General features: G+C 42.8%; 2 protein-coding genes across 8 annotated transcripts in view; one reads left to right on the forward strand and one right to left on the reverse strand.

The window, feature by feature from the left end:
- Positions 1 to 289: 289 nt before the first annotated feature.
- LOC142662535 (speriolin-like protein) lies at positions 290 to 4,157 on the reverse strand. 2 transcript variants are annotated; one of them, XM_075840743.1, is made up of 6 exons: positions 3,707 to 4,136; positions 3,458 to 3,496; positions 2,972 to 3,016; positions 2,205 to 2,240; positions 1,267 to 1,409; positions 290 to 696 (listed from the first exon to the last, which is right to left on the reverse strand). In XM_075840743.1, exons 1-6 carry the CDS (start codon positions 3,930 to 3,932, stop codon positions 364 to 366), a joined length of 822 nt encoding a protein of 273 aa, XP_075696858.1. In that variant the 5' UTR covers positions 3,933 to 4,136; the 3' UTR covers positions 290 to 363. The 2 variants fall into 2 exon arrangements, with proteins under 2 accessions (XP_075696858.1, XP_075696859.1); XM_075840744.1 differs by lacking the exon at positions 2,205 to 2,240 and having other exon boundaries at positions 3,707 to 4,157.
- A 2,085-nt stretch (positions 4,158 to 6,242) lies between these two features.
- ACOT7 (acyl-CoA thioesterase 7) overlaps positions 6,243 to 25,219 on the forward strand; it is a 129,479-nt gene continuing 110,502 nt past the window's right edge. For 2 of the 6 annotated variants that reach the window (XM_075839452.1, XM_075839456.1), the window contains exons 1-2: positions 6,243 to 6,428; positions 18,394 to 18,512. In XM_075839452.1, the coding sequence (XP_075695567.1) occupies positions 18,460 to 18,512 (53 nt within the window). In that variant the 5' untranslated portion in view covers positions 6,243 to 6,428; positions 18,394 to 18,459. Of the gene's footprint in view, positions 6,429 to 6,635; positions 6,717 to 12,197; positions 12,252 to 18,393; positions 18,513 to 22,406; positions 22,497 to 25,219 lie in introns of those variants that run through there. The other 4 variants (XM_075839454.1, XM_075839455.1, XM_075839458.1 and 1 more) reach the window with 4 other exon arrangements.

Genomic DNA, 25,219 nt, shown 5'->3' on the forward strand with positions numbered 1-25,219 from the left:
AGACACATAGGTTTCTATAGCAGCCATAGAAACCAAATAATAGGAAATTTTTAATTAAGACCTATTGCAAAGTTGCTTCATTTTTCATATCAGATGCATTGGGACAATAAATAGAAAAAGGTGGACATATCCTTGAAAAGCAGAAGGGAAGCAGCTGGATCAGAATAGGTTCCGCTTACGGCCTCTCCTTTTCTGAAGGTAGACAAGATTCTTTATCAAATTAGGTAAGACCAGAAGAAAGAGCCTTTAGTTGGTATCTTGGATGTAAATGACACATTTATGACCAACGTTATTACGTTTTTGAGATTTATTGAATTTGATGGAAATATGTAAGTTGGTTGTATATGAATGAATACTCCACAGTTACCACATGAACATGGTCTTCCCATTCTGCTTGGTGAGGTATGCCAGACAGTTGAGGATAATCAGGATATCTTCCGTCTTATCATTGAGCATATATTCGGTAATCATCTTGCTCAGGATTTGTGGGTCATTCATGGATGACAGATCTTCAATTCCAGTGTTTGCCCTCTCCTTTATGATTCCATAGGCATTTACAAGGTACTCTGTAAAGTAGGGATGGACTTTCGGGTCATAGCCCAGCTTCTTCAATTGATCGATCGTTTGATGGTAGCGTCGGCTCAACTCAGATTTTAATTGGTCATCAACCTTGCCAGTCAGTGAACAAGTGGTCACCTGAAACCATAAAATATACTTTAATGGGGTTAACCGATTTAGAAAACACATTTTCAGATACCCTGTTAGTGAACTCTGGGTTAGTAGAGGAGGTTCCTCCGTTCAGGACGCTCATCTATTACAGAGCGTGAAGAAAGTCTACAAAGAGTGTCTATCACTCTGGAGGACCCGGCAAATCCATGTATTACATGGACAGTTGATTGATTTCAATAGGAGCTGTGTAATGCTCCATTTTGCCTGTGGGTGTGCTATATCCAAGGTAACTCCACAGATTACAGCTAACTATTGGGGGTTTTAGCATGGGGACACCCTGATATCAGCTTAGGGGGGATTTTCTTAACAAAAAGGGTTTTGTCCAATGTGGACAACCCCTTTAAATTTTTATTCTATGAACTATATATTTCTTATGAAAATAACAACATAGTTGCAAACAGTCCAGGGTTTGCCATGATGGTCTCGCTTTGAGCCTCCTAGCCGCCGTTTTAACCAGTTATTGCTATAGTACTGCTAGTTCTAGTCATTTACTTGAACAATTTGGTCTATTTTAAGATAGTAGTTTATGTTTATAACCTGTGTAATCTTTTCTTTTATATTAGCCACATGATATCCATAAAGACGTTGTCGCTCCAGGAAGACGGCGCACAGAATTCTGCGGTCCAGCTGAAAAGCAATCTCTCCAACAATTCGCTGACACTGCTTCACTTTTTCGGGATCTGCAAAGTGTAATTGTAAAGTTAGGGCAAGGATTTGATTTGTAAAATTGTATTATTTTTATTGTAATAATAAGAAATGGATTTGCATTGAATCAGTTCATACAAATTAAAATTGGCACTATGTATTTTTAGGGCATGTTCCGACGTGGCGGAATTGCTGTGGAATTCCACTGTGGACAGTCCGCAGTGGAAATCCACAGTAGCTGTTTTTTTCCATTGTTTTCTATAACTTTTTACAGTGCAGAATTTTCACACCGCAGCATGCACATTCTGTTGTGGAGGAGCGACGGATTTTCAATGCAGATTTCAGCCTTTGCAATGCAAAAACTGAAATCTGCGGCAAGTCCGCAACATCTGAATTACCTGTCAAATATGCAAATGTTGCTGCAGATTCGTTGCATAATTGCCACGAATTTGCAGCAACATTTGCAGCGGAAAAATTCTGCCACGTCTGAACATGGCCTTAAAGGGTATGTCCATATGAGCACCATTTTACACTTTATATATAAATATTATCTACAAAAAAAGTTGAGTCATTTTGTAAATATACTACTTTACTTTTTGAGTTACAGTCTATATTATATCCCAGAGCTGCATTCACAATTCTGTCGGTTGTCATTGGAAACAGTCAGCATGTGAATGAATGAATGAATGAATATTTGAAAGCCATACTTTATTTGCCAATAATTGGCCCCACAGAGGAGGTAGCCCACATTGGATCCTTGCCACAAATGTGCATGAAGTCTGCCTACAATAGAATATATACAGAAGACGGGCATATGAAATACCACTTACCTCGAGGTGGGCAGGGGTCCAACTTTTGCTTTCTGTCTAGAATTTTCAGTTTAAAGAATGAATAAGATTAAGAATTTGTCATTAGCAGTGGTAATCTCTAAAACATTTCTCAACAGTAATACCCAAATCACGAGACATTCACTATAATCTCTGAGATAAACTCTGATAAAAAAGATCAAAAACAACACACTATGTATGTCCAGCTCAAAATCGACCTAAAAGCCCCTGAGGATCAATGTCAAAGTGGACAGGTGTCTATTATAGGGTCATACACCGCAGAGAGGGGCCAATAGCAAAATCAAAGACACGTGTTCCCCATAACTCCAAACTATCCCAGTCCCATCCCTGACCCTCACCAATCTGGCCCATGGCACCCCTACCTCCTACAGCATGGCTTGCCTCTATGGCAGGTATCAGGACCGGTGTCAGCACCAAGCAAACCTGGGCAGATGTCAGGGCCCATTGGGTTTGGCAGGCTCATGGCGATCTGAGTAAAAGATGCTTAAGCTGAGGGTTTGTAGACAAGTGGCCCGTTGTGACCTTGTTGCCCAAAGGCCTACATATACCTGGAGTCACCCCTTGAAGGTACACCAAAGATTCAATAGTTTTTACTGGGTGCCGGATTTGGGCCCATTCTTATAAATGTATTATATCATCGTATTAGGAAGCCGGCTGCATGCAATTTTCAAAAATGTTATTCCAAATTTGGCATAATAATAGAATATATTGAATATATTGAGGACACAGCAGTGAGAAGTGCCACTTACCAAGCTGTGGGTAGGAATCTGTTGGTTGTGCTTCATCTTTGGTATCTAAGATATGAAAATATACAAATAAGTAACTATGTTTGAGGGGAGTAGCTATAAATGGTGCAGAGGTAGCCACATAACAAGACACAAGTATTATAAATGGCACGTGGTAGGTGGGGTAGGTGGCATATAGAACACCCCTCTGCCACATAACAAGACACAAGTATTATAAATGGCACGTGGTAGGTGGGGTAGGTGGCATATAGAACGCCCCTCTGCCACATAACAAGACACAAGTATTATAAATGGCACGTGATAGGTGGGGTAGGTGGCATATAGAACGCCCCTCTGCCACATAACAAGACACAAGTATTATAAATGGCACGTGATAGGTGGCGTATTGAACGCCCCTCTGCCACATGAGAAGACACAAGTATTATAAATGGCACATGGTAGATGGGGGGGGGGGCAGGTGCAGATAATATAACAGGGAGTATAACTTACTTGGATGTGAATTGACTTCGAGCTGCTTCTTGTCTTTGTCTGGAATATGGAAATAAAAGAACAGATACGGTTGAGAAATTTATAGCTGTCAGTCCATGTCATGCACAAGGAGTGGTGCCCAATTATGATTTTGCCATGGGGCCCTTCACCCTAGAGTAAGGCCTGACTGTCTTAAAAATGACAACGTCTGAATGATCTGGACTTCTAACTCATTTGGGTCAAAACCACCATAGGTAAACCCAGCCTTACCCTTTAAGTCTTTCTTCGATTTTCCTGGGGGGGAGAGGCCTCGAATCTTTCTTTCATGTTCTCTTAAAGTACCACGAAGCTCCATGTTCTCCTGCATAAGACCCATCAGTTTCCGGAGTTTAGCGTTCTCAGTCAGTAGACGCTTACTCTCAGCACTTAAGGTGTCTGCGTCCTCTATCTTCAGAATATCAAGCGTTTGGTCCATGGTGCTATTTCCTGAAGACATGTTAGAGGGTTCTTCTACGGCTGGTCGAGTATATGGATTTTGTAGCCTCACTTCCTTGGCACAAATATGTACTGCACCAAACCAGACCTGGCTAATACCGCTGTGGCTGGAACCTACAGGAATCAAACATTCTGAGAAAGTTCTGTGATGTCATCAACCAGGTCACAAGATGGCCAGTCAGGCTGAACGGTCAAGTCATATCTGACAGTCTGGTTGCTAGGGATACACTCACGTCCCTAGCAACCAATTCATCTGTTTATACTCAGCTCTTCAGTGCAAGACAATTCTGCCTTTACTGCAACTTTACCCTGTGGGTAAAAAAGTTACAAGGAACCTTTTTGATATTTTTAGAGGTTTTTTTGCAACTTTCTTTCCCATTGGGAAACATTAAAGTTGCGGTAGTGCTGTGATATTATTAAGAATAGCATATAAGGGCTTATTCAGACGAACGTGGGGAAACTCGGACGTGAAACACGGCCATTTTTCACGTCCGAGTTTCACCCTTGCGGGACCCGTTTTGAGTGTATGGAGGGATCCGTGTAAACGGAAGAAAATAGGATGTCCTATTTTTTAACATACCATTCACACAGTCCGCGTGAACGGCCCCATTGAAATACATGCGTCCATGTGACTGCCGTTGTCAACGTTCGTGTGAATAAGCCCTAACTCTGTATGACTTCATCCAAGGCAACATTTAGTCGCCTGCGAATCATGGCAAAGTCAGAGCATTTCCCTGACTCGTGCGCTACTTGTCTCCCTATACGGCTATGTCCAGATGTAGCGGTATTAGTAATCCATGGCAAAATCTGAAAGTGTTAGGTCCAGTTCACACAGAGTTTTTCGACATGTTTTTTGACATGGAAACTGCGCCAAAATCGGCCGAAAATGCCTCTCATTGATTTAAATAGGAGGCGGAGACGTTTTTTTTCGCGAGCAGAAAAACTGTCTCGCAGGAAAAAGAAGCGGCATGCCGTATCTTTGGCTGTTTACGTCTCTGACCTCCCTTTGACATCAATGGGAGTCAGAGAAAGCGTATTTCACAGCGTTTTTTGCCCCGCGGTGCTCAATGGCCGCGGACAAAAAATGTTACGTTTAAAGGGAGTGAGAGGAAACGGAGAGAACTGGGTGATAACCAATATGGCTATCATTACAGCTTTTACACTGGCTATAACCCAACTTTCCCAAACTCCTGAATGGCATATCTATCTCTGTGCTGCAATATTGGAGGGGTAATATCTCACTGAGTCAACCAGATAAACCAGTTTAGCAGAGCTCTTTGCAACCTTTAGGCTATGTTCACACGGAGTATTTTGGGGGAGGAATATCTGCCTCAAAATTCCGTTTGGAACTTTGAGGCAGATATTCCTCTCCCTGCACGCCGATTTTCGCGGCGATTATCGCGCCGTTTTTCGCCCGCGGCCATTGAGCGCCGCGGGCATAAAACAGCGAGAAATACCCTTTCTCCTGCCTCCCATTTAAGTCAATGGGAGGTCAGAGGCGGAAGCGCCCGAAGATAGGGCATGTCGCTTCTTTTTCCCGCGAGGCAGTTTTACTGCTCGCGGGAAAAAGACGCCGACGCCTCCCATTGAAATCAATGGGAGGCGTTCTCGGGCCGTTTTTGCCGAGTTTTGCGACGCGGTTTCCGCGTCAAAAAACTCGGCAAAATACCCCGTGTGAACATAGCCTTAGGGTATGTGCACACACACTAATTACGTCCGTAATTGCCGGACGTATTTCGGCCGCAAGTACCGGACCGAACACACTGCAGGGAGCCGGGCTCCTAGCATCATAGTTATGTACGATGCTAGGAGTCCCTGCCTCTCCATGGAACTACTGTCCCGTACTGAAAACATGATTACAGTACGGGACAGTTGTCCTGTAGAGAGGCAGGGACTCCTAGCATCGTACATAACTATGATGCTAGGAGCCCGGCTCCCTGCACTGTGTTCGGTCCGGGACTTGCGGCCGAAATACGTCCGTCAATTACGGACGTAATTAGTGTGTGTGCACATACCCTTGAAGGAGCTTCCTATATTGGTTGTCACCCAACTTTTCCAGAAACAGATATAAATGACAAGGTAAAATACAAGACCTAAAAGAGATTATATTTACTAGTGATTTTTTTTTCATGTTTAGGTGACAGTTCATGTCCATTACTAGGCAATAACAATTTTATATTTGGACACAAAGTAAGGAACAGGCCATGAATGAGCTGTAAAGGAGCTACGGCCTCTCTGCCAAGTGGTAACTGTAGTCAGCAAGTAGAGGTGTGTCATTCATTCCCTTCCAGAAGGGCGATCAGTGATGTGAATGCAGGAGGGAGGACTGAGCTACTCTCATCCAGCCCTTTTCCTCCTCCTCCTACATCTCCCTCCCATTCCAGGCTCAGCATCCAGGAACAGTCAGACACCTTCACTTACTGCAAACCATCCTCAACCAGAGAAGAACAATGTCTCAGCACAAGGACCCTGCAGCCTCAGCCATCCAGATCAGCAGGTGAGCAGCAAAATTTAAGTTGCACCCCCCCCTGCAAATGCAAAGAGCATGCTGGAGTAATGGCAGGCCATCCATTGCCTGTCATACACGTGGGTGCAGCCGGCATTGGGAGTGATGCAATGGAGGGAGGGGAGGCAGCTGTGACTCTGCAGAAACCAGTGGAGGCCTGAACAGGACACCTACTCCTATGCTGTAGTGAAGAACTTGGTCACAGCTCCTGCCAGGTGGTGGTGCACGCTCTTCCCAGCAGGGGGCGCTCTGCTAGCGCTCTAGTGTCCTGATCTAGAGGTGAATGGAGGAAGTTGTGTTCGTGGAAGTTTGCAGGGACAGATCCTTCTTCCATAATATTGTTGTGTTTGAGTTTTTGTTTTTTGCTACTATAGCTATTGTGTTTAGTATAACAAAAATGAAAACATACAGATTGTTTGTTTTTGTGTTGCAGTGATACATTTTATACACAGTGACAATATTTTGTATATTATGTTGCAGTTGTTTTATTTCGTGTAGCAGGAAAAACTGAATGATTCTATTTTATATGTGGGAGATGACCTGCAGGCCCGGATGGATCTGGGTTTGGAGTTCAAGGCTTTGTCCCAACTTGGTAACCCCTGTCCATATGTCCTAATAAGGTGCATGGATGTCATAGGGGTCCCCAGTGAGGAACCCCCCTCTATCTATTAGCCCAAGAGGAGAACTGTGGGCTTGAGGATATTATCTGTTATGAGTCAGCAACCTACGGTACTCCAGCTGTTGTGAAACTATAATTCCCAGCATGTCCTGACAGCCTTTGGTGGAATAATAAAGCTTTTGGCTGACATGGCAGGCTGGGAGTTGTAGTTTCACAGCTGGAGTGTCGAAGGTTGCTGACATACGTTATTCGATCGTCCATTCATTGATATGGGACCCATGTAATACATTTCAGGAGGAAAGTGTGGCCGTCCGGAATTTCCCTATAAGTGATCCTAGTCTATGGGTGAATTCACACACGGCAGATTTGTTGCAGAAATGTCCTGAATGGGGATGGCAGAAAACCATGCACCTGCTACAGAAAACCTTATATAGATGGATGTAACTAATTTCAAGTCGCAGAAATTTCTGCAAAAATATGCATTGTGTGAATTTACCCTATAGCCGGGTTTATATGTAGCGTAAATACTGCGGATTTTCTGCAACGTATTTTGTTGAGGAAAATCCGCAGCGTCATACAGCAGCGGCAGAGTGGATGGGATTTGAACAAATCTCATCCACACGCTGCGTAAATGATAAGTGGATAAAACGCTCTGAAATTGACCCACGGTGCCATTTTTTTAATCCGCCGCATGTCAATGGCATTTGCGTAATCGCTGCTTTTCTGTAGCGGGTTTTCCCCATTGAATTCAAAGAGAGATAAAACCCGAAAAAAATAGCAGATGTTGCGATTTTTGCGGCATAAAAGCTGCGATTCCATCGCAACTCAGGAAAAAAAAATATCTTGCACCTACCCACAATTCTGTGTTTCTTCGTCCAGGCCGTCCTCCTGGAACGACGTTTCATCCCATGTGGCCAATGCAGCCAATCACAGGCTGCAGTGGTCACATGGCATGAAACGTCGTTCCAGGAGGCCGGGCTACAGAATGGCAGAGGAATTTGTCGCCATGGGTACATGCAGTTCTGTACCACCATTTGGTGCGTTTTTTGCCGAAATTCCCTGCGGCAACCACGGCAGATACACTGTGTGCTTTTACGCAGCGTATCCGCCCTGTGGGAACATACCCTATGAGTTAAAATATTTGCACACACTATTAGGACAGGATCACACATTCAGTCTCGCAGTGGACACAATAAAGTAGATGCACATGCAGTCGATCAGTCTTTCCTTTTATTTTTCGATACACTTCTGGCTTTGGCTCAAAAACTGAGCAAAAAAAACGTGATCCTGGCCTTCTAAGGGTTTTAGGGCATATGGATATCCTAGGACTAGGCATGCGTTACATCCTCAGACGTTCATTCGCTGCAGGGGATATTATAGCAGCCGATCACCATGGGTTCTAGAAGCTTCTGTTTGATAAGGGGGTTTTCTTTGTGAAACAAACCCTTTAATAAATGAATATGACTTTCTTCCTGTTTCCACTTCTGCACCTTGGGCTTTATTCAGACGAACGGGAAAAACGTCAGTGCAAAGCGCGTGATTTGCACGCGCGTTGCACGGACCTATATTTGTCTATGGGGCCGTGCTGACATGTCCGTGATTTTTCCTCAGCGTGAGTCCGCTGAAAAAAAGTCACGACATGTCCGTTCTTTCGGCGTTTTTCACGCATCACGCACCCATTGAATTCAATGGGTGCGTGAAAACCACGCATGCCGCATGGAAGCACTTCCGTGCTAACTGCGTGATTGGCGCAAGAGCTGTCAAACTCTGAATGTAAACAGAAAAGCACCACGTGCTTTTCTGTTTACAAACATCCAAACGGAGTGTCTTTGAGATGAGCGAACCCAGACAACCGAACCGAACTTCACCGAGTTAGGCCAAACTCGTTTTGACCGAACCCGGCAAAAAAATTTCCGGTACGCGACGTCAGGAGATAGTCACTGTCCAGGGTGCTGAAAGAGTTAAACTGTTTCAGCACCCTGGACAGTGACTTCCGATCACAATATACATGAACGTGTAAAAAAAAAAAGAAGTTCTGACTTACCGATAACTCCCGGCTTCTTCCTCCAGTCTGAACTCCCGGGATGACAATTCAGTCCAAGTGACAGCTCCAGCCAATCACAGGCCAAGCACAGGCTGCAGCGGTCACATGGACTGCCGCGTCATCCAGGGAGGTGGGGCCGGATGTCAAGAGAAGCGCGTCACCAAGGCAACGGCCGGGAGGAAAGTTCTCGGTAAGTACGAACGTCTTTTTTTTTTTTTTTAAACAGGTTGCTCGATATTGTGATCGGAATTCACTGTCGAGGGTGCTGAAAGAGTTACTGCCGATCAGTTAACTCTTTCAGCACCCTTGACAGTGACTATTTACTGACGTCGACTAGCCTCATCTCTATGATGGCGGCTGCGCGAAAATCACGCAGCCGCGCATCATACACTGATGACACACAGAGCTGTCAAGTGTTTTTTGCGCGCGCAAAACGCCGCGTTTTTGCATCCGCAAAATGCCACGCTCGTGTGAATCCAGCCTTAGTTTATGGTGACAGGTTTAGTTGTACTATTTTTCGCCCTTGTCCACACAGTGCAGCTTTGCTGCAGATTTTGGATGCGTTTTTAGGCCAGAATTGGATCCAGCAGAGCAGACCTATAAGGCTTTCCTTTGTATATTTTTACTGTTTAGGTTCTCTCGTTTTCTCCTGAAAGAATACATGCAAAGTCTGCAGCAAATCTGCACTGTGGGAACCATCTCTTAAAATGTTATTTTTTTTTAACTTTTATATAAAAAGTTTCACTATGATATGTACAGTAAAAAATAGTGTAGTACCGTGTTAGCCAGAAACAATATGCAATGTTAAATACCTTTGTGTCAAAACAGACAAAAGTATAGAAGGTATGATACCTTTATTGGCTAACCATAAAAGTTCTATATGCGGCTTTCAGAGCACACAGGCCCCTTCTTCAGGCAGTTTACAAATGGATGCCTTAACTCCTAAGTCATCACCCCTATAACCCCAGTTTTATTGCCCCGGCTTATCTTAATGATGTATCACTTCATGTACTAATTGTCTTTGTGTAACATCTAAATGTTGTGCTTTTTTCGAAGTCATTCATTTGTAAACTGCCTGAAGAAGGGGCCTCTGTGCTCTGAAAGCCGCATATAGAACTTTTATGGTTAGCCAATAAAGGTATCATACCTTCTATACTTTTGTCTGTTTTGACACAAAGTTATTTACCATTGCACTATGATATGTAAAAAGTTCTGCAACTTTTTAGTATACATTTCATTGAAATTTCTCACTATTTTTAAGGTCTGTGCTTGCTGTTAGTGAATGTGAACATTTTTGTAAGTGAAATCAAAACTGAATACGTTGGATAATGTTCATCCAGGTCTTTGTGGTTGATGAATAGAATCCCAAAACTAAAATTGAAAACTGAAACAGGCAGAACAGTGGGCAAGTTGGAGCCGAAGGATCTGAGGAATAGGCAGATTTTTGTCACCTTAGGCTATGTTCACACATAGTGGAATTGCTGCACATTATCCATCTGAATTTGCAGAAAATCTGCAGTGTATTACAGTAGCGGGAAAAGTGACCAAATCTCATCCACACGTGTAGAAATATTCCTTGCAGAATTTTTGAATCTGCTGCCTGTCAATTTATGCTGCGGGATGGTCCGGGCTGCAGCGGTCACATGAGATGCATCGCCATCGCAGGAGGCCGGCTCAACAAAAACTAGATCGGGGAGCAGGGACGCGTCACTATGGGAGAGGAATATGGACTTTGTTTTTGTTTTTCGTTATACCGCTCTGCTCCGCAGCATGAAATCCAGCCGAAAAGCTGCACAAAATTGTATATGATTTGGGTCTGACTTTCGGATGGAATTCCTTGCGGTATCTGAGGCGGTTTTGCTGTGGAGTTTTCTGCAGCAAATCCAACCTGTATGAACATACCAGTAGGGATCAAGGTTTGCAGTTCTACTAGTAAATAACTTTGCAGTGATGCGGTTGATTGTGGAACAATGAATGGTCTCCCGGAAATGTTGTGGGCTTTGCATCCAGTACTGTAATATTCAGATTTTGTAGTTTGATCGCATTGTGACATCAGACTTTCATCTTGCCTAATAATTTAGAGTTTCCACACAATTTTTTAGATGAATATAAACAGGACATTATACATCTTTGTCGCCATGGTTTTTCTACTTGCAGTACCACTTTCCACCGCAAGAGCTGCGCCAACAATGAGATGTAATTTTAGGGAATTCTGAGGTTATAGAGGGGGGTACGGGATCTATTAGTCGGAGCAGAGACGGCTGCAAAGAGCATCTCTCATTTTAGAGGACCCGGCATGTCCATGCGTTACACAGACAGCTCATTGATTTGATGTGTAATGCTTAATTTCCCCTTTGGAGGCGCTGCCAGGAAATAGCCCACTTGCTGCCACATTCCCCCACATATTACAGCTAACTGTTGGGGATCCTAGAAGCGGCACTCCTTATGATCAGCTTATTGTCAGAAAACCATTTAACGGTGTTACGTTCTTAGGGTATGTTCACACGCACTGATTTCAGACGTAATTCGGGCGTTTTACGCCTCGAATTACGCCTAAAAAAAGGCTCCATTACGCATACAAACATCTGCCCATTGATTTCAATGGAAATTACCATGTTCTGTTCCCACGAGGTGTTATTTTACGCGTCGCTGTCAAAAGACGGCGCGTAAAGAGACGCCCGCGAAAAAGAAGTGCATGTCACTTCTTGGGACATTTTTGGAGCAGTTTTTCATTGACTCCATTGAAAAACCGCTCCAATAAAGTCCGTAAAATACGCCGGGAAAAACGTGAGTAGTTACAAAACGTCTGAAAATCGGTAGCTGTTTTCGCCTGAAAACAGCTCCGTCTTTTCAGACGTTTTTGGTCACTGCGTGTGAACATACCCTTACTTTTCTGTAACCATCTAATCCTTTTTAACATTTCATAATCCGCACTTGTTGATTAAAGGAATAACTCTGTAAATAAGTTCTTGGTAGAAGCGTCCCATGACACTACCCCCTCCCTTCCCTCTACTGCTTATTATAGGGAAGCCGGGAGGATTGTTGGAAAAGTTTGGAAGCAGCGAGGCCTCCGTAGCCCACGCCAGGGTGGGAGGGGTGAAGAATGTGGCGGAGAGAAGGAAGATCAGCTCTGTTGTGGCTTAGAAGAGCAGTGAGTAGTTTCAGGCAATGCAGGAGACTTCTTAGTTCTGTATGCAGAATAGGATATATATATATATATATATATATATATATATAGGCTACGTATTGCATTGTTTACAGGGTTCTCACGTAATGGTACTTCGTGTTGTTGCAACCTTTTCACCTTGATCGTCAGTTCCTTAGGACATATGTAGTAGCCATTGTTCTTATACATGGTTCTATGATCTGATTAGACAGAATGTAAGCATATGTAACGTCACTATGTGATGTCTGATATTTTCTGTACATGTTCTCTCTGAATTGTAAAGTGCTGCGGAATATGTTGGCGCTATATAGAGATTATTATATGCTCAGAAAGTAATATACTATGTTTGTACGAATAATGCTTTTACAGAATTGGGCTCCAGGACGACAAATGTGACAAGTTTAGATGGGTCCAGTGTTGATCAGTAGATGCGTCATAACCATCGCCAAAGTTGCAATTTACGCCATCTTTTGGTGATTCGTTTAAAACAATTACATGGGATTCAATGAAACTGCAAACATGATGCGCACTGGCCAACATTGGAATCCAAAAACATGAGACCTCTCAAGTCCTGCCCCTGTTACACCCAAGAACGCCATCTTTTTAATACGCATTTGCATCAGCACCACCCTTTTTGCGGCCCGATTTGCAGGACTTTCCTACAAAATTCAGGACTGTTGTATTATGCAATTTTACTCTTCTAAAAATACAACCTGTGAAAATTCAGTTGTGACGAAAGTGCATGTAAATTACGCTGAACCATGTTAGGTGACGTTTTCTTGCACACTCGTGCAGCCGATAGCTATGCCTCCCGACTCTCCCCACCCCCATCCCATACATGGCCGAGTGGGCATGTGTTCTTGATAGCGGGGGCTTATCTCCAATGAAAACAAAGGATCGGGCATGTTGAACTCCAACATGCCTGATCCTTCTTTCCTCCAACATCTGCCGTCGGAGGAGAGACGAGACAGCCCCATACATCTGGGATGGCCGGCCGAGTTTGGACGCCGTTAATCTCAAATGTATGGGCACCTTAAAGGCGTTTTCCCATGAGACATTTATGACCTATCCACAGGATTTGTCATAAATGTCAGAAAGATGCGGGTCCCACATCTGGGACCCGCACCTATCTCTAGAACGGGGCCCCTTAAACCCCGTTTTACCTTTTCTGTTCTCGCTGCCTCCCGGTCACTTCCTGGTTATATGGTCGGGAGGTACGAAAACATCGTAACTCGCTGAGCTTCGCTCTTTCCGTAACTCCCATAGTATTCAATGACCGTTACGGAAGCATGCGAGCTGCGCTGTTTCCATAACTACCATTCAGTTCTATGGGAGTTATGGAAACAGCGTAGCTCAGCGAGATACGCTGTTTTCGTAACTCACGACCATGTAACGTTTTCCATGGTCAGAATTCAGCCACAACACAGCGGCAGAACTGGGTTTAAGGGGCCCCATTCTAGAGAGAGGTGGGACCCGCAACTGTGGATATGTCATAAATGTCTCTCATGGGAAAACCCCTTTAAGGCAGTGTTCACACTTTGTGGCAAAAACCGCAGTACTACAGCAACGTGAACACAGTCTAAGAGTAGAACTGGTGTTGTTCCCCCTAGCAACCTATCACAGTGCAACTTTCATTTTTCCAGTGCCCTCTATAAAATGAAAGCTGCACTGTGATTGGTTGCTAGGGGCAACAAGTTATACTGTTAGACAGATTTGATAAATGAGGCCCTGGCCTGACTGAGGATAAAACATATATAACTATAGCTGTTTATTGATATCGCCCATAGGCAGATACCTCTGTTAGGCCCCTGACTGCTATGGGTACCCATCTGCGATCTCATCACGGAGCTCCATATCGCTAACAGAGGTGTCAAAGACTTTAGATGCCGCGGTCACTTTTGACTGTGGCATCTAAGGGGTTGAACTGCCGGGACCCAAGGTATCTTCGATCCCAGCAGTTGCGGCAGGAGCATGTGCATAAGAGCCGTGCTCCTGACGCTGATCTGGTGGCAATACCCATGAGAAAATTGTGACAGATATATCCGTCACAGAGCGGTAACCAGAACTCGTATATATCCGTCACAGGTAGTTTCGGGCTTAATTTAATACAAGGCCTTATTCACATGAGTGTGTATGCAAAAAAAAAAACGCAATTTTCCAGGCATATGACTGCCGTGTTGCGTCATTGCGGTTTCCATGTGGCATCCATTTTTTTTCTCATCCGTTTTTCTCCTCTGTAAGAATTTCCTGGATTTACTTTTTTTTTTTTCTCCTGCGTTTTTTTAGCAACTGTTGCGTGAAACACGAACAACACATAGATGTCGTCCGTGTGTGGTTTGTTGTTTTCACGCACACATTGGCTTCAAGTGGTCCACAAAAACGGACCGGAATAGGACATGCGGTGAGATTCACGCAACGGGCACACACTCTATGAAAAAACACAGATGTGTGAATAGCACCATTGAATTGCATTGGTCTGTGTGCTGTCCGTTTTTTCAATGGAGAACAAACGACTTGAAATGCGCTGGTGTGAATAAGGCCTTACACAGCATTGGGCTCTTGTTTTCTCTTGCAGTACCACTTTCCTCCAGTAGAGCAGCGCCATTCGCTGAGAAATGTGGTACAGTGACACCGGAATTAAGAATCCCCCTAAAATGATAGAATCCTTTCTTGCCAACATGACTTTATATTACCAGAATATAAATTGTACGGTCAGTGACGTATTTATTTAGACATATTCTATGGCCGGTAGATTATACGGTATGTGTGGTTGTCCTCCACCGCTATGAGAACAGGGAGATGATGCTTTGTACCTTTGGGGCCCTTACAATTAATATAATACATATCCGCATATTCCTTGCTATCGAGGGAGCAGAATAGATTCTTTACAAGAGTCTCTATGGAGCAGATAATGAGTCGAGTCTCCTGGAGAGCGAAGTGTGTAATAAGAGTAATGTCATTTTAAAGACCGTATCTCTCTGTGTATAAAGATCTATTTCATATGGAGAGAAAAAGAAAGTTCTGGTTGTCTGTTGCTGCGTGATAATCTAGAGTATTGAAAGAGAAGAGAAATACTGAGCGGGGATGAGACTCTTCTGATACAAAGGAGTCTGTTAGTAGGATGGTCTGTCCGCTCTCCTGATGTCTGCTTGGGTAAATACTTGTACTTATAAAATAACAATTTTGGAGCACCTTTTCTTAAAACTCAGTGTTGTGTGGTTCCTCTGTTATTCCTCCTGGAAATGAATTACTATCGAGCATACCCATTCCTTTTTTTAATAGGGTGTATTCCTACATACATTGACAATATTATCACTGATTGGACAGTGTCGCGCTGTGTAGAGACACGCCCCTATTGACAAAGGGAATGGCAATTCCCAGTTGTCAGCTTATGTATGTATGTATATATATATATATATATATATATATATATATATATATATATATATATATATATATATAGAAGGAATGGCACTACGTGGAGTTCTAAGAAAAAATGCTCCAGAATTGTTGATTTATAGGGAATACAAATGTCTATTAAAAAAGACACATCCGGAGAGGGAAAGGCCCTCCTTGAATGAGAGGCATTCCAAAAAATCTTCATTTAGAATGCTTTACATTTTTAACCCCATCTGGCACACTGAGCCAATGGCTCAGCAGTTCGATTTAGTGACAGACCATGTACAGTGCTTTGTTTTTGTATTAGACCGAGTTCACACGTCGTGGATTTGCTGCAGATTTGACCCTTTTCAATTCAAAATGCTGAAATCCGCAAAGTGTGAACTCCGCCTTATAGTCTGTGCTCTATAGTGTACTCGTGTACCTAATCTTACCCCTACATTCTACTGCATTAAACAAATAGGATCTTCTTTATTATAAACAGGGTGAAAACTAATAACCGCAATAAATTTTGCCGCAATAGTCTATAATAATGATTTTACTGTGCCTTTAAACTTTTTAAGTAAAATGATGTTGGAGGGTGGACATACGCTTTAGTCACTTTGTAAATATATTGCATTACTTATCTTGTACTGATCTTGAGTTACAGCCTGTATTATACTCCAGAGCTGCACTCACTATTCTGCTGGTGGAGTCACTGTGTACATACATTACATTACTTATCTTGTACTGATCCCTAGTTACAGCCTGTATTATACTCCAGAGCTGCGCTCACTATTCTGCTGGTGGAGTCACTGTGTACATACATTACATTACTTCTCCTGTACTGATCCTGAGTTACATCCCGTATTATACTCCAGAGCTGCACTCACTATTCTGCTGGTGGAGTCACTGTGGACATACATTACATTACTTATCTTGTACTGATCCTGAGTTACAGCCTGTATTATACTCCAGAGCTGCGCTCACTATTCTGCTGGTGGAGTCACTGTGTACATACATTACATTACTTATCCTGTACTGATCCTAAGTTACATCCCGTATTATACTCCAGAGCTGCACTCACTATTCTGCTGGTGGAGTCACTGTGTACATACATTACATTACTTATCCTGTACTGATCCTGAGTTATATCCTGTATTATACTCCAGAGCTACGCTCACTATTCTGCTGGTGGAGTCACTGTGTACATACAATACATTACTTATCCTGTACTGATCCTGAGTTACATCCTTCATTATATTCCAGCGCTGCGTTTTAAAATTCTGCTGGTTGTTCTTCGAAACTGTCAACAAGCTTGTCGTCAGACACACCCCTAACAGCTAAGATGAGCTGCTGTACACTGATGTTAAGATTACACTTCCTAGAATTCAAAAAATCAGAACAAGCTCTGTACAGACATTGAGTCAGCAGGGAATACTAGGAGATTTCAGCTCTGAAAACTGTAGAATAATGACTGCAGCTCTGGAGTATAATACAGGCTGTAACTCAGGATAAATACAAGATAAGTAATTTATTTACAGTTAATCAGGTATTTATGTAGATTCATTCTATATGTAAACGGTAAAATGCTGTTCGAAGGTGGATGACCTCTGGAAGTAACATTGGCAAATATGTTTGCATGCAATAGATTCTGACTAAAGGAGAAATTCATGTCATCATTTGCTACTTAGTTATGTAGTGTGTAGCAACCCATAATATATACAGGATACAGTCTTTTGAAATAGACTTCCTGCAATGACAATGCTTACTGTATGAGATTAGAAATATAAGCTTGTTACCTACCTTCTCTGCTGTGGAATCATGTCCAGGAGTAACAACGCCACAGGTTCCAGAGACTTCCCATACATTGTAGTGTAGACTGAGATGTCCATAGGTTGCGGAGACTCCCCATACATTGTAGTGTAGACTGAGATGTCTATAGGTTGCTGAGACTTCCCATACATTGTAGTGTAGACTGAGATGTCCATAGGTTGCGGAGACTTCCCATACATTGCAGTGTAGACTGAGATGTCCATAGGTTGCTGAGACTTCCCATACATTGTAGTGTAGACTGAGATGTCCATAGATTGCTGAGACTCCCCATACATTGTAGTGTAGACTGAGATGTCCATAGGTTCCAGAGACTCCCCATACATTGTAGTGTAGACTGAGATGTCCATAGGTTGCTGAGACTTCCCATACATTGCAGTGTAGACTGAGATGTCCATAGGTTGCTGAGACTTCCCATACATTGCAGTGTAGATGGAGATGTCCATAGGTTGCTGAGACTTCCCATACATTGCAGTGTAGATGGAGATGTCCATAGGTTGCTGAGACTTCCCATACATTGCAGTGTAGATGGAGATGTCCATAGGTTGCTGAGACTTCCCATACATTATACAGTAGGCTGAAACGACTATAGGTTTCTGAGCCTTCCCATACATTGTAGTGTAGACTGAGATGTCCATAGGTTGCTGAGCCTTCCCATACATTGTAGTGTAGACTGAGATGTCCATAGGTTGCTGAACCTTCCCATACATTGTAGTGTAGACTGAGATGTCCATAGGTTGCTGAGACTTCCCATACATTGCACTGACATGACTAAAGGTTGCAGTGTCGACTGTTGTGCAATGTTACAGTAAGTTAAATATTACTCATCTCATAGTCTGCGCTTTGTTCTTACATTCTGCCTGATTCAGTGCAAAGGTGATATTTCTGGACTGCCAAAGTGTTTCATCTCATTCAGCTCATAGGATTCTCCTAAACTTCCTGACTACTTGACCGTTCCTCGGGACCCACCTTCCTTTTGGGGATGAGGCTCCCAGGTATAAGACGCTTTTTGGATGGACTTCTGTTCCACTGCAGGTAAAACCTCTTCATTGACATTCCTCCTTCACAGTTACTGATCCCTGTGTGAGAAATGCTGAACAATGGGACGTGAGATGCTGCGCTGTTTGTACAAATATGATGTTTGCAGATGGAATTCTGTCTATATCATAAGTCACCGGCTTTAAGTTGCCCAGATGAAAGAGCGCTCAATATGTTGCGGGTCTTAGGACTACTGGGCATCGCTAGGGTGGGAATTCACTCACAGCACCTTAATGGGAAAGTGAAAAGGTATAGTACCTGCAATTTTGTGTGTGTGTGTGTGTCTGGAAATACATAATATACTGCAGTAGTTTCTAAACTGTGTGTCTTCAGCTATGGCTAAACTACAACTCCCAGCATGCACTAGAAGACTGCGGCTGTCAGCGCATGCTTAGTGTTCTACTTTCACAGCAGCAGAAGCCACAGATTGGAGATCACTGGTATCCTTTGTGGTTCTCATTCAGTTTTAAAGGAGTTTTAATTCATCACCATTTTCCAAGATCTCTGCTTGCTGTCAGAAAACAGAAACATTCTTGTTTACATCTAGAAACCACTAAAAACCCACCAATGCCCATACTGCGCATTTGAATCCTCTGTGAGATGAACACATCAGCAGCACAAATCTCTCTAGCGCTGATAGTTTGTTTCAATTTACCTACACTGTTACAATGTATCCGTCTGGAGCGCAGGCTGTTTGCTTGAGGATATTCTAGACTGGATGCAATTGTAGTAAACCCCCAGCTGTCAGAAGTTTTAGGTCTATTTTGATTTTGAGAATCTGGGTCATCACTGTCCGCAAGCAGAGATCTTAAAAATTGTAAAAAAAAATGAAAATGCAAAGTCTCTAGTAGAGATTTTAACAATGTTTTCATTATACAATGATTGAGCTTTGATTACAGAATTTGGAAAAACCCATTTAAAGGGGCCTTCTTATGTGGACAACCCCTGTCCATATGCCCTACTAGGGTATATAGATGTCATTGAGATGGATCCCCCGTTTTGGACCCCCTCTGAGCAATTTTGGCAACCTCAAGCCTTTTATATCATTTTTGCGTGCAAAACCAGTTGTTTGTCGGGGGAGTTGGGTGCCAAAAGCGTGGCGATTGAAATGTTCGGCATGCTGGCTCCCATATGAAAGGGGTTTTCTGTGTTGATTCTAATGTTTCAGTATACTGAATAGACCCGGCAGATTCATATCTTCAAAATTCTCTGTACTAGATAAGAATTACAGTCCAAACCAATTTGTTGTTAAAGAGGACCTGTCATTAGTTTAGTAATGCCCAATCTCCTAGCTAATCTAATAGGCGCTGTCACACTGATAATAATAGTGAAAATTGTGTCCCAAAACGTTTATTATGAATCCAATTGCTAGTTATATAAATGCCGTTCACTTAATTGATAAATTTCCTGCCTGATTAGAATGATTAAAATTTAATTTTAATAGTAGAATATAAAATGTGGCTCATATAGCCCAATTCCAACATATGTTCAGGCTCAGACAAAGTGGTCAGGGATAGGAGATGGTAAAACCCTCCTCTTATAGTATAAAGCCCTGACGACAACTTGCTGAGAAAAAAATGAAAAATTCCAGCCCACCGGGCTCACAGCATATGGTCAAAGTGAAAGGAGACAGTCCTGTTGTAAGACTGCTCCTAGAAGACACTCCGATCACTGCTGTAATACTTGTAACAACATTTATTACTTTAAAAGTTATGAGCTTTTTTCTAAATATGTAAATGAGGCTATACTAGCCAAGTGGGCGTCAACAGCAGCGATTCTCCTGAGGTGGAGCCTCCTCACAGCCTCTGTCGCTGTCCTATCCGCATGAAGCTGCTTCACACACAGTGTGAGAGACTGAGGCTGGAGGGAAGGGGGATCACTTCAAATAGCCATATCTCTGGCTGTGGACCACCTAACACAGTGGTTCTGGTGGCATATGAAAGATGAGATTCTGTTCTAGCTGTGAAACAACCGGAGGTATCACCAGTTGAAAACACAGCTGGGAATGGAAGCTGTATACTATAAGATTTGGCTGTGTTGCTGGGCAGGAAAGGGGGAGAAGCTATATGTTGATTGGACACCGTCATACAGAAAACATTAAACCGCCCAGAGTAAAAAGAGTCACCTCCCATTAAGCAAGTATAGGCAAATTTGCATATTTAGAAAAGCCTCATAACATTGCAAATAATAAACATTTTTTGAAAAAAAATGACACTGTAGTTATCAGCAGCAAAGCGCCTCTTAGATTAGTTAGGGGATAGGGAATTAATAAACTAGTGACGGGTAATCTTTAAAGGTAACCTGTCATTAAAATCTCTCCTTAGGCAGCTGTAGATGTGTATTAGATGCATGGCAGCCTGAGATGTTGTATATAACCATCATAGTTTGGGTCTTTTTCCTCCCCTCTGCTGGTTCCTGTAAATGTTGAGTAGGTGGGCTCTTCCTGGTGTGATGTCAGCGCTGTGCTGTCCTGAGCCAATCAGATCTCGCCTCCTGCTGCTCTCTCCCTCATGCAGTGAAACACTATGTGATATCCTGCAGCTGCATCTCCCTCCTCCCCACCCTCCTTGTCTTCCATTTACTATTTTGCACTAGACTAAACTATTTAAAGCAGAATTCCTGTTGTAGTGTAAAACTGCCCCTCAGCTATTTATATTTTCCTCAGTATTTGCTGCCTTTTACCTCTGCTCCATTTGGGCACATCTGTGGCTCCAGCTTACCTGTTTTGTCTAGTTCAGTCTGGGGTAGTCTGAATTACACCTTCTACCTAATCAGAGGTTCAGGTTGATTCTTTTTTCCTCCCCCATGCTTTTCACTCCAACTTCCACACGTGTACAGGGGGAACCTGGAGTTCTGCCATAATATTTCTGGTACCTAGGGTGGGAGTTTAATTTTTTCGGCAGATGCACATATCAGTCAATCTTATCTTACAATATTTCTTTTATTTATTTATTTATTTTTTAATCGAAGTAGCAGTTATATAAAAGGACAAAGCTAATGACATTTTAGGGCCCATACACACAGTAATGTCACATGCACGGTCAGACCCTTACAATGGCAAAGAGAGTCCCTATGGTTCTGTATTACAGACTGGTAGACACTGTGTGCTGCCTTATTGTACCTCTAGGAGGCGCTGTATTCTGCCCTATAAGTAGTGTTGCTAGCCAAAAATACCACCTTAATACAGCAAGCGATAAAACACAAAATATGACACGGATGCATAATATATATAAAATCGGAGACCTACAGAGGTACAGTATGGCCCCATAGGAGACTGAGTGCCGTATTACGGATCCGTGCAACTCTTCTCTGTAATACCACCATGTGATTGAGGCTTTAAAGGGGTTTAAACATAGTTTGCCTCTTTTTAAGAAACTGCGCCATTCTTATCCTTGGGCTATGTCTGGTACTACGGCATTCAAGAATATTGAGGTTAGCTGCAATACCAGACACAGACTATTGACAAAGGTGGCGCTGTTTCTGGGAAAAAAAAAAACTCTTTTGCTTATCCTAGCCGCTTTTAATGTTTAGGGTTTGTTTTTGTTTTTTATTAGGGATACATCGATCTTTAAAATAATTAAGATATTCTCTGATGATAATATGAAAAAAGAATGAGACGTTGATGTGGAGCAGGTGAACGTCGTACAAACTAGCAAAATCATGCCAATTCTATTTTTATACTTTCGGAGGGGAAAAAAAAATACAACAGGAAGCCATCTCCATCTGCAGCCACGATAATTTAGCTACGAAATTGCCATGGCAACACCGGAGGCGATGCGATTGGCTGCACTATAGCCTTGGTTGGCAGGTTGCGCCCAGCACCATTCATATCCCTGCACGTGGTTAACCAGAGACTGTGACATCACGGTTACAGCATACTCGCAATGAGCTGGGCACATCATTCACACCCTGCCCTGGCTGCCTGCAGGCTGCCTCTCCTCCGCTGTCGCTTCCTGTCTAGATGGAAGATGTCCTTACACGGTAGTGTGCACCTTTTCGTGTGGTCCCTTGTCGTATTCATTTTACTTCTATATTTGGGATTTTTGCAATGTGCTGATTGCAAAAATTGTGTTCGTTTATTTGCTGGTTAAGCATACATTATATTGCTTGAGAGGCTGATTGAGCATGCTGGGAGTAGTAGTTCTACTGTCGTTGGAAAGCTACAGGTTATTAAAGGGGTTGTGTATAATTTTACAATCCTGAATGGTCCCCATGAAAATCAGCTGATCAGAGGTTGTCCTGCAGCTGGCACATCCAGCGATCAGCTGTAATCTGCAAGTGTTTCGTTTCCCTGCAGCGCCACCACAGGAGAACTGAAATATTACACCGTTCTCATTAAAATCAGTGGGTTGTCCATGTACTGTACACCCAGGTCAGGTCCTCCAGAGAAAGAGACACTCTTTGTAGCTACTCTCTACTCTGGCCAATTTATAATATGCTCTAATAGAGTATTTGAAAATGGGTTTTCTAAACTAGAGAACCCCTTTAACCTCTGTATTGCCGGACAATAAAATTTGATAGGTGATTGGTTGTTCATGCTTCAGATCCAACAACAGTAGTAGTGCCCACATTGAGATTGTCCAATCTTGTGTCCATCCAGCTTACAATTTCCGATATATACTTTTGAGGGGAATATATCAAAAGGTTTATGCCAATTTTGGCGCACATCATAGTTGAACTAAAATGTGCGACTTTTTACGTCTCTCGCCACTTTCCGAAGGTGGTGGGGTTTAGCCGACGGGGAAAGGACCTTTTCATTCCCATGACCGTTTAACCATAATTCATGCCATAAATTATTACGCAAATTTACAACTGTTCATAGCTGGCGTAGATTTGCATTTCTGACAGCAAAAGATGCGCCAAATTTATTAAAGTGTGCACCCCTTAATAAGTTTGGAGCATTTCACGCCAATGTAAATTAGTTTAAGAAAGCCGTTTGAAACCCTATTCTTAATATAATTCCCCCTTGTGTGCTTCACTTTCTCACCATTTTCAAAATCTCTGCTTGTTGTAAGTAAAGGGGGAAGATTCTTCTCACAGGGGAAGGTTTGCTACAAATTTATATAGTCAAGATAGTCTTTTGTGAGCTAACATCTCCTGTGCTGATAGTTTGCTACAATGTCTCAGTGCAGGTGAAATGTATCAGTCTGGAGTCCAGGCTGTTTAGTTCACAGAGGATTGTCTAGACTGGATACAATTGTTACAACCACTCCGCTGTGAGAATTATTAGGTCTATGAGTTTTCAGCCTTAAGCCGGATTCACACGAGCGTGTTTGGTCTGTGATGTACAGTCCGTGTGTCGGCAGTATTTCCTGGTCCGAACACACCTCAGGGAGCTGGGCCCCTAGTATCATTGTCATCTATAACGCTAGGGGTCAGTGCCTCGCTGCAGGAAAACTGTCCCGTACTGTAATCATGTTTTTAGTACGGTTCCGTTTTCCCGCAGCGAAACAGTGTGAACCTTTGAGCACAATTCTAATGCTTCTTAAAAGTTCTGAAACGTTATAATTTACCACGTGTTTCAATTCCTCACCATTTTCAAGATCTCTGCTTGCTGTTAGCCTTTAAGCAAGAATATCCCATTCACTAAGTAAACCTTTGAACATTTTTTATGTATGTAAAACAACGTATTAGAGGATTTTAGACCACTTTTTAATTGGATTTTAGTTTTTTTTTGAGAAATAGTTCCTATGTATACTGGATACATAGAAGATGTATCTTGCGCTCAAACCCGAATGTGTCAGGTCACAGGGACTGACCGCTTCGGTGACAGCGGGTTTTGTGATCTACAATAGCTGGATCCTGCATATCCGAGACACGCAGGACCCGCTGTCATCGACGCAGTCACTCCGGCTGATCTGACCGATTCGGGTTTGAGAGCAAGATACAGCTTTTATGTATCCAGGACCCACAGCAGCTGGATCTCAAAAAGTACATTTTTATTATTTGTAATAAAGGACCAATTTAAAGGTTTTCTAAAACCCTCCAATACGTTATATATATGTATAATGTGCTGAAAGGTTTACACAGCCTTTAAGCAAGAATGTCCCATTTACTGACCGCAAGCAGAGATCTTGAAAATGGTGAGAAATTGAAACACATAGTACGTATATTACAAAGTTTCAGAACTTTTAAGAAGCATGAGAATGGGACTGATGAAATCTCCTGTTCAGATCTTGTTTTTGAGCAATACAGAAAAAAAATCTGGACCCTCATTGTTCAAGGATCAGGGGCGTAGCTATAAAGGGTGCACAGGCAGCAGTAGCACCCGGGGCTCGGTGCCTTAGGGGGTCCAAGGTCTCCTCTGCCACACAAAAATACACCAGTATTATAAATGGCACCTGGTAGGTGGGGGGCCCGTTACAGATTTTACATTGGGGCCCATGAGCTTCAAGTCACTCCTCTGTCTGAGGGTCCCTTACTTATCAGAAACCCACTACACCATTGATCCCGCTGCATCCGCTTCTATGCCACCGCTGAAGCCTCTGCCAGGCTGTATCTCATGAAGTGCTTGGCAGTTTTGAAGGACATCCTTCCTCTGCACGCTGATTGTTTTTTTTGGGGTTTTTTTTTCTATTTTTTTTTTTCTTGGATTTACATTTGGAAACGCTCGTGATTTTCTAGCTGGAATAGTGAAAAAAGACTCCCATCTTGTGAGCACCACCCATTGTATCCCCCATAGAGCCTCATATTATTCCCTGGGC

Source organism: Rhinoderma darwinii, chromosome 10 (genome assembly GCF_050947455.1).
Source record: "Rhinoderma darwinii isolate aRhiDar2 chromosome 10, aRhiDar2.hap1, whole genome shotgun sequence".
Classification (NCBI taxonomy): domain Eukaryota; kingdom Metazoa; phylum Chordata; class Amphibia; order Anura; family Rhinodermatidae; genus Rhinoderma; species Rhinoderma darwinii.

Excerpts from the sequence above, each read along its gene's own strand:
- LOC142662535 (XM_075840743.1), bottom strand. The coding sequence starts at position 3,932 with ATGTCTTCAGGAAATAGCACCATGGACCAAACGCTTGATATTCTGAAG. Across the intron at positions 3,017-3,457 it reads CGAAGTCAATTCACATCCAA|ATACCAAAGATGAAGCACAA; the intron begins GTAAGTTATACT and ends TTCATATCTTAG. Across the intron at positions 2,241-2,971 it reads AGATTCCTACCCACAGCTTG|ACAGAAAGCAAAAGTTGGAC; the intron begins GTAAGTGGCACT and ends TGAAAATTCTAG.